Source organism: Elgaria multicarinata, chromosome 4 (genome assembly GCF_023053635.1).
Source record: "Elgaria multicarinata webbii isolate HBS135686 ecotype San Diego chromosome 4, rElgMul1.1.pri, whole genome shotgun sequence".
NCBI classification, from domain to species: Eukaryota; Metazoa; Chordata; class Lepidosauria; order Squamata; family Anguidae; genus Elgaria; species Elgaria multicarinata.
In genome coordinates this window covers 75,912,102-75,924,252 of record NC_086174.1, presented here as the reverse complement: position 1 = coordinate 75,924,252, position 12,151 = coordinate 75,912,102, and the positions used below count along the sequence as shown (strand labels likewise).

The 12,151-nt window shown below is 40.2% G+C and overlaps 1 protein-coding gene across 2 annotated transcripts in view; it reads left to right on the top strand.

Moving 5' to 3' along the window:
* Positions 1-12,151, top strand: part of UTRN (utrophin) — a 390,352-nt gene that overhangs the window by 324,173 nt on the left and 54,028 nt on the right. For both annotated transcript variants that reach the window (XM_063124582.1, XM_063124583.1), the window contains 2 exons: positions 2,313-2,514; positions 8,804-8,889. In XM_063124582.1, the coding sequence (XP_062980652.1) occupies positions 2,313-2,514; positions 8,804-8,889 (288 nt within the window). The remainder of the gene's footprint in view (positions 1-2,312; positions 2,515-8,803; positions 8,890-12,151) is intronic.

The following is a 12,151-nucleotide window of genomic DNA, read 5'->3' as shown; positions in this document are numbered from 1 at the left end:
AGCTATTTTCCTGCTATCTCATTGTCTAGATGATAATTAGTTTCTCATAATTGCTTCAATAACCGAGTGCGCTTTTTGTAACTGGCACACATTCTTGTCATCATTCAAGGGAAAAATTCAAAGCAGAAATGTGAGCTTCCATGAGGGATGCCTGTCAATGCATATGGGCATGTTTCCATTATTGCTTTTTCTAGATTGTGAAGTGGTTTTTAATTTATCTGTATGCTGTGCCCAACGCTGTTTGTTGAAAATGCAATGCAATAGGACAACTCCAATGCTAGTCTAACTTTAGTCTTATTCATTTCATAGAATCATAGAATTATAGAATAGTAGAGTTGGAAGGGGCCTATAAGGCCATCGAGTCCAACCCCCTGCTCTTTCAGGAATCCACCCTAAAGCATCCCTGACAGATGGTTGTCCAGCTGCCTCTTGAATGATTCTAGTGTGGGAGAGCCCACAACCTCCCTAGGTAACTGATTCCATTGCCGTACTGCTCTAACCGTCAGGAAGTTTTTCCTGATGTCCAGCTGGAATCTGGCTTCCTTTAACTTGAGCCCATTATTCCGTGTCCTGCACTCTGGGAGGATCGAGAAGAGGTCCTGGCTCTTCTCTGTGTGACAATGGATCATTCATTTCAATGGATCGGCTCTAAATAGGACTAATATCGGAAACAACCCCTATTTAGCATTCTTTTAAGTCATGCTTAATACATGCTTGTTGGACTTGGAATTCCTCTCTCTGCCATAACATAATTCTTGGTTCCAATTGTAAATCTTTGGATATTCTCTGAAAACTATGGTTTTTCATCTGGTACCAATAGTATGATTAAACATATGTATTTATTTTCATTAAAAAAAAACCACCTATGCTGCTCTTCAGCAGAGGTTTCAAGGCAGTGTAGAAAAATAAGGTAAAATATAAGTAAAACATAAGCAACCTGTTGAAAAGTTCATTATTACACACAAAAACAGGTAAAAGCCTGGGAAAATAGAAATATCTTTGCCTGATGCTGAAAAGGTAACAATGTTGGTGCCAGGTTAGCTTTTCTGGTAAGGGATTATCACAAATAGAGACCACCATTGAGAAGGCGCTCTCTCTCTCTAGTCACCATTTGCCTTACCTCAGATGGCAGGAGAAGCTCCAAAGATTATCTCAGTGGTATAGCAGCAGGAATTCCTTGAGGTAGCTGAGTCCTAAGCCATGTAGAGCTCTAAAGGTAAGCACCGGCACTTTGAATTGTGCTTGGAAATGGATCAGTGAAGTTCTTTCAATACTGGCAAAATATGTTCCCACTAATGGTCCTGGTCAGCAGCTTAGTTGGCTGTATTTTGAACTAATTGAAGTTTCCAAAGGGACTTCAACTGGCATCCCCATGTGCAACACATTGCAGTGGTGATTCATAGATGTTTCAAGAGCATGGATAACTATCGTCAAGCTATCTCTGTCTAGGAGAGGCTGCAGCTGGTGCACCAGTCTCAGTTTACAAAAGCCATTCCTTGTCAGAGAGGCTATGTGGGTCTCCAGTGACAAAGGCTGATCTAGGAGTGCTCGCAACACTATAAACCTGATCCTTTAGGGGAGTGGAATCCCATCCAGAACAAGTTAAACCTGCCCAAATAGATAAGAATCACCTACTCACAAATCTCCATTTGTCAAAATTGAGTTTCATTTTATTAGCCCTCATCCAGATAGAAGAGCTCTTCTTGACTTCTTGTATTTTAGAAATAGTTACTCTACTTTTCAAGTTGAAACCTCTACAAGTGGCTTAATATTTACAAGATTCTTCAGCAAATGATCAGAAAAAAACGAGCCTATTTCTTGAAAGTTTTTGCTGACTGGTAAGGTTGGCACATACATGCATATTCTTGTATTGCCCCCTGAAGTTTGTTATCGCATGCATAACTGCATTGAGCATTCCCAATAGCAATCAAGCAGAGTTTCATTAAAATTAAGGGTTTAATATCAAAGGATTTCTGCACCTGCACCTACAAAACAGCTGGCTTTGGGCTGTTAAATGCTGGTTGCTTGTTCACAGAATCTCATTAACATCACAAGCTGGAGAAGGACTTCTGAGGAAATGCTTCTTGATTTATAATACAGCTGCATATTAAGACCTAAATAAACTCATATAATTATGAACTTTGGCACCATCACTAATTAGGATCATAGTGTCACTTTACAATTAGAGGCAGATTTTTTTGTCTTCTGATATGTATATTGAACACTTTGTATAATAAACCAAAGAGAGAACCTTCATCAAAATGAAATGTTTTCCATTCAGCATTTCTTCTCTGCTTAATTCTTTTTGCCAGTGGACCTGTTGGACTTAAATACAACAAATGAAGCTTTCAAAGAGCACAAGTTGAACCAAAATGACCAGCTCCTTAGCGTTCAGGATGTGGTCAGCTGTCTCACTACAATTTACAGTGGAATGGAAGAGAAGCACAAGGATCTGGTGAACGTTCCACTCTGTGTAGATATGTGTCTCAACTGGCTGTTGAATGTTTACGATACGTAAGTATGAGATATCAAGCATTCAATATACATTGTTCTTGATGCAGCACTGCTAAGCCTGTGGGTGCAGAACAATGACTTTCTGCTGTCATATAAGAAATTCATCCACTTATAGATCTTTCTTTCCTGTTCCAAACAACAGCAATCCAATGTGTGAAGTAATAAACTCTGTGGTTGTCTTTGGGAGAGAAAATGGAAGAGTTTCCTTACTTCCTCCTTCCCCATCCCTTTCAGGGTTTTCAGCTTAGAGTATGAAACATTTCTAACATGCCATTTATTACATTGTGTGAGCTCACTCAATGGCCCCTATAGTTCATAGACTGTTCATACTATTGGCCAGCCCATATTTTAGTGAGTTATATACATTTTTCAATCTGGGATTCCGGAGAATGCAGTTCATAGGGGTGGGCGAACTCACCTGTGCTCGCCTCAGTGGGCACTTGTCCCACCACCGCAGCCGCCTGTCCCTGGGACGCACCTTTGTCCTTGCATCAGTGGGGCGTTTAAGGCTGCCATTGGCAAGGGGTGTGTATGTGTACTATTTATGGGTGCTCTGGAAATTGCGCAATTCCCCTGTTGCGTCAATGGCAGCTGCCATTGATGCAGGAAGGGGAAATGCATGATCTTGGTGCATGGAGGGCTGCTGAGCACTTGCTGGGGCCTTGTGACCATTTAGGTGGGGGGGGGTCTGCACTTGTGTCAGGAGTGCCTGACTGGGTCTGGAGGGCCGGACGAAGATGGATCCACAGGACTTCTGGGCCCAGCCATGCACTCACAGCATCCCTATCAGTTTGGTAGATGACTGGACAGCAAGTGTGCCAAACATAGTTTTTGGAGCAGATCTGTGCTTAATATAACCCATCTTAGCAACGTGAATGTAACATGTCATATAAAGTGCTTACATTATGGGGGCATTGCCGTGCTAGAGTTGCCAGGAAAGTGGGAACTATATTCCAGCAAAGATGCCTGTCCCAGTAGTTTGTGTGGTACTGGATTGCCAGGCAATCCCAAAACTTTTACTGTATTATGCATTGTTTACTTAATGAATACATGCTGTATCTGAAATTGGAAAGACTCAGAAGAAGCGCTGTACATACATAGTGCTGTGGAGATGAAAAGGCAGAATATTCATTGTGATTTGAATGTAGTTGTGGAACTCAGCAATTCCTCAATATTATGTTAGGCATATAACATAATATTGTTATATGCATAACATACTGCGTTGTCTGAGCTCCCAGTTGTAAAATGCCTTCATTAAATCTAGCAGCAGCTGTGGGGTAGTGTAATCATCACAGGAACACTGCATTGACATGTGACATAGGATGCATCTGTTACTGTAGCAACTTGTAAAGTCATGATCTACTTTTGCATACCTTTGACTCTGAGGAATTGAAGTCCAAATTGCAAATCCTTCAAATGCTAATGACAATGTAGTTACTTGAAATGATTTGTCTCCTGCTCATACTATTTGGAAGTGTTGGCATAATCCTGTATGAAACTAAATCTTTCATGGCTATCCAGAAAGTGTGTAAAGGCTGATGCCTTTTTTTTTAATCGGGGTATTTGGAGGAATCATAATTCACTGAAGAAAAGCAGACAGGAAGCAGGAAAGCAATGAACAGTTTTTTTTTTAAAAAAAGATGGTTCTTCTGTACCTAGCTATTTGTATTGCACACTTCTTATTTGCTAGGACTACAGTTGTTGGATAGAGGCATCTAAGTTAGTGATCCCTGGAATTATGAATTCAGAAGCAATATGTTGAGGTAAGCAATACATCATAGAAATCTAGGAAGAGAAATGGATTTTAGAGTAGGTAAGTGTTCAGTTTAAAGAGAGAAGTATTTTCATAATAGTTTTTTCTTTCTTTTGCCTGCCATCCATTCAATGATTTGAATGTAAGCCAAGCATATTATTATGTATTCTGAATACCTAATGTGTGAGGAAAAAGTCTTTTCTAGTTTAAATTTGTTTTGTTAGGCATTTTAAGGGTTATCATTATCGTAATCATGCAGTCTCCAGTTAAAGCTGGGAAAGACTCCTGGCTGAGACCCTCAAGAGCCACTTTAGTCAGTAAATCTTCTCATTTAAAAGAATAATCAAAAATATTTTGAGTGAAAGAATAAGGGGTGGGTGGGAACAGAGGAAAACATAATCACAAGGATTGATTGGAAAAACCCATCTTGTCAATGCTGTCAGTACTAATTTCCATACTGACATTAGCCCTCTGGAGATGTTCAACCTGCACAGGTGAGGGCTAAACATGTGGGGGGTGACATGGGTGTACAAACAAGCCCCACCCCAACATCCCTGCCCCTCAGACTTCAATTTTCCCATGTTTAACTCGGGTGTGTGTGTGTCTGAAGGGGGTTTCTACTTTCATTGAAGCAAAACCATGTAAAACCTCCCTTTCAGTTCAACATAGGAATGTTGAGGAGCTTGTGGATGGGTCATGCGTATGTAGCCATGTCCCCATCTCACCTTTAACTTTCACCTGAGCAGTGAAATGATTGCTTAGCGCTAATGCAGATGTGAGATCTGAATCTTGACGTTGCTCTAACTCCAAAACCTAAGGCGCAACACAGCTCTTTCCCTCTTTCCTTCAAAGTTTTCAAACAATAAAATGTTCACATGCAACTTTATCCTGTCAGTTTTGCAAATGACCTTAGGTCGTCTCTAATTCATCACTTTACATTTTCATGGGTTGTATCATTGATGTATACAATTTTTGAAATAATTAACCCACCTAAAAAGCCATCTGCTTCTCTCATGCTATTAATCTGGAATTTAATTAGCACCAGGGACTGAAGAAACATTTTCTGTAAGACATGCTTACTGATGTTTATGGCCTTTGTAAGACATTAAATGAAAACAATTGACAGCAGCAGCTATTGTCATTTTATTTCTGTCACATTAAGAATTATTTATCCCTCACATTAGGTCAATGAACAGAACAGAGATGAAATCTAATATCTTTGAATTTTATTTTTCAAGGATTTAAAGGTTATATAACTGATTAACATCTGCTCTGTAAATATGTTTCAACCTTAAACATAATACCTTTTAAATGACTAGTATTGAAAATATAGGGTTGTATCCAAATAAATGTGTGTCGAAGGAGACTAGTGGAAGCTGATTTTCTCCCCCCTCCTTCCCTTGGCAGTCTTCCCACCCACCCCCAATCTCTCTCCTCATGATCAGAGGACCCAACTGTGGCATGGCTGGTTGAAAGAGAAAGATTTCTAAACATTGTTTAGAAGCATGTTCTCCATGTGGGAGCACCATTGATAGAAATTGCCTCTACCTGATTTGGGGGGAGCACTTAGCCTCCCAAAGGCATAGCCTGCCTATTCAGCAGAGTCCCATGAAAGTTTGGAGATGTATTGGGGGGTGGGGGGCTGGGAGGCTGCTGAGGGAAAGAAGGGGGCAGAGAAATCTGCTTCCACCAGCTCCCTTCCACACACTTTTCTTCGAATCTAGCCTGATGTTTTTGATAAAGGGACAAATTTGATAAAGGGATTGGAAGGGGGATTAAAAACAGATGTGACAGGGTTATTAAGTCTTGCCAGTTGGAGATTTGAGGGAGAATTATTTCAAAAGCAGATTAGGGCAGTATCCAATGGTGACTGGCCACATGTAGCCATTCCCACTGATTCTGTTACACAGGGCCCCACTTCTGGCGGCAACCTGAATCAAGTGGAAATTTTCATTTCTAGAATGGGGCACATTTGCAGAGTGTCAATAAGGGAGCTTTGCCAACCTGAGCCCTTCCAGAGACTAGGATTTCTGCTCATTTTGGGTTGCCCCTGGAAACGTTAAATTTCTGTTGCGCAATAGTGGGGCTGCTTGCAGCAAAATTGGCAGGGCTGTTCATGCGCAGAGCAAAAGAAATGGTGGGCCTTAGTCTTCCTGTGAAGAAAAAGTCAATTGTTGGTCTTTGGTAATCCTAAGCATTTGATTTTACTAAAATTTCCTATGCCTTATGAATATTGTTAATGCATATAGAATAGTAGAGTTGGAAGGGGCCTATAAGGCCATCGAGTCCATCCCCCTGCTCAATGCAGGAATCCACCCTAAACCATCCCTGACAGATGGCTGTCCAGCTGCCTCTTGAATGCCTCTAGTGTGGGAGAGCCCACAACCTCCCTAGGTAACTGGTTCCATTGTTGTACTGCTCTAACAGTCAGGAAGTTTTTCCTGATGTCCGGCCAGAATCTGGCTTCCTGTAACTTGAGCCCATTATTCCGTAGGTGTTTTTTTTTTTACTATAAGGATCTTGCAAGGAGGGATCAAAACCACAGATTTCATGATCCTAGCTGTTTTATTTTCCTTGGAAGGAAGGAGTGACAAAGCCAATGATTCATGAAATTTGTAAACAATAGCATAATTAAGAGTACACAGTAACTCTTGCCTGTAATATGCAAGTATGAGTCCATAGAACAAGATAGAACAAATGAGTCCTGGGCCTTTTAAAACAGAACAATAACATAGTAGTGGTCTGGGTTCAAATACTGCTATGACACAGTAGACTGTTGTTTTTAATTCATCTGCACTCTTGGGATGAAAGCTTCATCCACCTAAAAGATGTATTCATTTATTACTACTTAAATAATAATTCTTGGTTTCAGTTTGTAAAATATTAACAACCTCTATAATTAGCTGTTCCTTAAAAATAAAAAGTGCTTTGTCGTTAGACACTTACCCAACATTTTCCAGTCCAGTAGTTGCCCCCATGGAAGTCATGCCTCTTTCAGAGATTGCTCAAAGACTTAAAGGGCACTTCAATGATTTGGTACAAAAGGTGCTGAAAGTGAATTTCTGAGATAAATAGGCTTTGCCACTATTTACTATTAAGCACCACTCTGTTAAAATGCTAGGCTGCTTTTCAGTTCAAGGAGATTTAGAAAGCAATGTGTGGGTTCTCTTCTGAGAACACCCCCCCCAGAATAATTTAGATTTCCCCCCCCCTAATTCTGCACCCTTCATTGCAGTGCAAGTCATAGCCTGTTTAAATTAATGCTGTGCCAAATATTTTCCCTCTATTTTTTCCAACCATTCTCATTGATAGAAATTGCTTTCCAAAAGAAATTCTAGGGATAAAAACGTTTTGGAGAAAACCCTTGGGTTCAGAGTTCCTGTGTTTACCTTACTTATGAGGTGGCCGAGGAATGTCTGTGAGCGTTCTGCCTTTCATTGTACAGTTATATCTCTGGTAGCCTGTAGTCTCCCTGGCTTCCTGAACTTCAATTAAACGTATCTTGAGGTAATTCCTCCCATAGGGCTTTTCATATCAGGAAGTACAGGCAGCCTGGGAGGCTGCAGAGCAGAAAGATAAGACATACAGCACCTTTGGCCACCTCTTTCATGAGGGAAGAAAATATGCAGGAAATTGGAAGACAGATTTTGGCACACCACAAGTTCCACCTGTTTCATGGAGCTAGACACAACACTACCCCACTGACACTTGCATACTGGAGAATGCAAAATTGGGGCTAGGCTGCCAACTATGGCTGGCTGGGGAATGCTGGAAGTTGTAGGACTTTTTTCTGTTTGAACATGCATAAGGGTTGCGCCCTTAGAAATATGTATCATCTCATAAACTGTGTAGTAGATTTTAGACTTAGAAGTGGTTATTAACACCATTGCAAAGATTTTTTTGAACTTTCTAAGAGTCCTTTCCATTTCCTGGATTTTGGCCCATTAAAAAATATTTTAAAGAATATTTTCCTTATGGTTTTAATCACCTTTTCTCAACCACTATGTTTCCCAGTCTTTAATAAATACTAGATTGCAAGAATCTGAAGTCACGTTGTCTTGGTAAAAGGGACACATTACATTATTGAATTGCTGTATATGTCTGGCTTTTATGCCCTATTGTGCCTATACATCAACACAGACTAGGCAAGCAGCATTTTAAGCACAGACTAGGCAAGCAATGTTCTGAAAAGTATTAATGTATCTCTAGATAGTATAACTTGTGTCTACTACAGTCGTCAGCTCACACTGTGTAATGTGGCTCCCAACTGTGTGCAACTGTGTGTTTCACATTATTAGAACATGCTGTGATGCTGCAGTCTTAAAGTTCAATACATTATAATTAATATGACATGTTTATACAGAATGTAAATATTTAGTTCTTGTACTGGGAAACACTTGAAAAAGAGATTCGTTGATATGATTAGCAGCTAATGTCTGAGAACTGAAGTACAGCAGGTTTCTGGCCAACTCTTTTGGTCTTTGAATTGAAGTATACCACCACCTGCTGAGTGTTTTAATGTTGCTTTCATAACAGTGGTCGGACTGGAAAAATCAGAGTGCAGTCCCTGAAGATTGGCTTGATGTCTCTTTCCAAGGGCCTTCTAGAGGAAAAGTACAGATGTGAGTACAGGTTCTGTTATTATAGGGGACTTTCTCTTTTTTCTTATAATTTTAGAGAAAACATATAGGGCAGTATTGAATGGGACGTAACCACTAACATAAATTACGTTGCTCCAGTGTAAACTATTCTAGCACGACACCAATAGCGTTAGCTGGCATGCTGATTTCCCCATAATTATCATAATTTATGAGTGGCTGCACCATATTTAATACTGCTCATATGGTTTACATTTATTCCAGCAAACAGTAATTTTTGCCAAATGTCATTGACTATTTCATTGTAGGAAGCTATATGGAGGAAGGAGTACAGGTGCTCATTCCAGGATAGGTATCACTTATTTCTAGCTTAGTTTGGGTTGAGGGGCTAGAAATGTTAATTGTTCTGCACAGTTTAGAATAATTACCTCTTTGTTGCAATAAACAGCACAAAAAGAACATGCATATGTTTAATTTATGGAAGCAGCAAGCAGTAAAGAGTGAACCAGGTTGATTGGAGCAGGTGCATTTTCCTGATAACGTAACACCCCTGTAACAGTATATGCCAATATGCAACTACTGTGTTAAATGTGGTGACTTTACAAACCTCTTTTGCTCTAATATTTGAACTTTGAGAATATTCTAGCTTCAGTTTTAACCAAGTAAGTATTCAAATAAAATGTGAAGTCAAAATGCAATGCCCAAGATCATCAGTGCCACGCTTAATGAGGATTAAATATTGAATCAATTGCTGAAACCATTTCTTTAGACTTTACTTCAGTGTGTAAGCTTCTCTACATACACACACACACACACACACACACACACACACACAAGCTGCCAACACACACACACTTCTAGTTGTCAGTTGTATTGCCACGAGAAGAGAATAATGTATTGTAAGCCTATGCGGCAGAGTCTTGCTATTTACTGTTTTACTCTGTACAGCACCATGTACATTGATGGTGCTATATAAATAATAATAATAATAATAATAATAATAATAATAATAATAATAATAATAATAATACTCTTCTCCAGCACATGATAGGATCAAACATAATGCCATGTTTCTCTCACTGGAGACCAAAGAATCATTATAATTTTGACACATACATTTCAACTCCATGTATCATTCAACTGCTACAGTAGAATTCTTGAGGATGACTTCTCAAGTGAAAGTTTGAAAGTCATGGAAAATTCAACAGAAATCAAGCAGCAATTAAAAGAAAACAGCAGAGGGCATTGATTTATTGATTTATGCTTCAGGATATCAAGGCAGTGTACAAATGCACAAACAATTAGCCATACAAAAGAAAGCAAACCGTAATTACCAGATTAGTTATTATGAATGGTCTCCCAAAAGCATGGGTTGATCACTTTGTGCTCCTTTTCACAAGCTAGTTTTTTTTTTAAATGTTTTTCTGTTCATAGTGAGCTCAACGTTTTAGTTTGTAGAGATACCATCTGTTGTTTAGGAATTGCTATAAAGGTGTATGTGCAATCTTCTGTTTGTACAGATGCTGTAAGTCTGTGAGATCCTCAGAAAGGAACAAAATAGTCATCTCAACTGTGCATTATCACAGGTTGTTTTGAAGCCGATTTATATGTCCCCATCTGAGTACCATCATCAAATAATAAGTAATAACAAGCTTATTCGAGTTGAATATACTCAGGCATATTGGGCAGGCCTAATAAATTCTTGGTTCTGTCTTCCACTATTTCAGTGCTTTTTGAAGGTAAAGACTTAAAGAAATGAGCACTGGTTTCCAAGAGTCCACAAATTTTAGCTGTTATAGAAAGGCAAAATTTGTAGTCACCATTGACCTGCTACTCCCCCACCTTATGGGAGGGGTAGAATCTTCTGTCCTACATTGTCCTGGCCCAGTTTCACAGCATATTTGTAAGCGACATTCACCAAGTTATGGTAATGCATGTTTTAATAGCCAACGTTTGCACAGCTGGAATTGCCTTTAGGATAATACAGAGAAGCCTTCAAGCAAACTTACATGGCTGTCACAGTTGGACACATTGTTCTCTCCCCTCGCCCACCTAAGTGAAGACATGCCTGCTGGCACCCCTAGGGACACCCCATGCCATGGTCCACTGCTATAGTCCCCTAAAGGAGGGGATCTGTCCACTCCATCCCTCTTAGATGGAGCTGCCCCACTGCACAAGGAAGGAGGCAGGCTTATAACTCGTCCTACTATTGCAAGGGAAGAAGGAAGTTCCCAGAAATAAAAACACGGACACCATAGCTTTGGGGAAAATTAGGGCCTCTTTATTTACGCTTGGAGATTCTCACTCCAAGGACCTGTGCATGAGCGTGCGGGAATCAAGTTGTTTTATCTACAGGCTCTAGCCTGTCCCTCAGGGCGAGCAACTCAGTTGAAAATCATGGTTGGGAATCTCGGCCCCCTTTCAACTACACTTGAGTGTTTGGTGAGACCTATCAGCGTCATCCCCACCCTGGCTGCAAAGCTGAGTAGATGAGGCAGAAGGTCTCAAAAAGCAAACCATATCCTGGCATGCAAGCTGCAAAGCTCGCAAGGAGCAGGACCGCTGATTTGCCAATCACCATAAAGGTGCCATATTGCTCACCGTCCCTATTCTGCCTTCCACAATTCCCACACAAACCCTGCCACAAAAAGGGGCCAAGCCTCTGCTTAGGCCTCTTTGCCCCCACCCGTCCTGAAGAATTCCGACAGGCCCACGCAAAGGTCCTGCAGGAAAATGTCATTTCCTGCATCAGAGAGGTGCACCCCGCCTGCCCTATATAATTCCCCTCTGTCCATGGTAATCCCGGGATGAGGGATAGAGAATCCCTGCCAGTCCTGAAGAAAGAGCCTAATCTCCCTATTAACTAGTTTAACTGCTCTATTTAAACATTGAACTTTCCAACCTTATTTGTACGCCGCCCTGAGAACTTAGTGATATAGGGCGGGATATAAATATTTTAAATAAATAAATAAATAAATAAAACCTTCCTGCCACATGCATCTAGGAAGCATATGTGACCAAACAATCCATGTGTTGGGCCACCGACTTCATATGAACTCAAAGTCTGCCTTGGCTTGTAGGATAAGGGCCTTCCCTTTAATCTTCCTTGGCTTCAAACTGTGCTTGTTCTTTTTTATATATATACTTGTTTATTTATTTTCAATATTTGGGGCTAGTTTTTCTTTTTTAAAAAAGTCTGAAAATCATGAATGTTGTATGGTTAAAACCTGCTTGTTGCAGTGCTGAATCATGATGGGAAAATTGATTGAATATGATCAAATGGTTT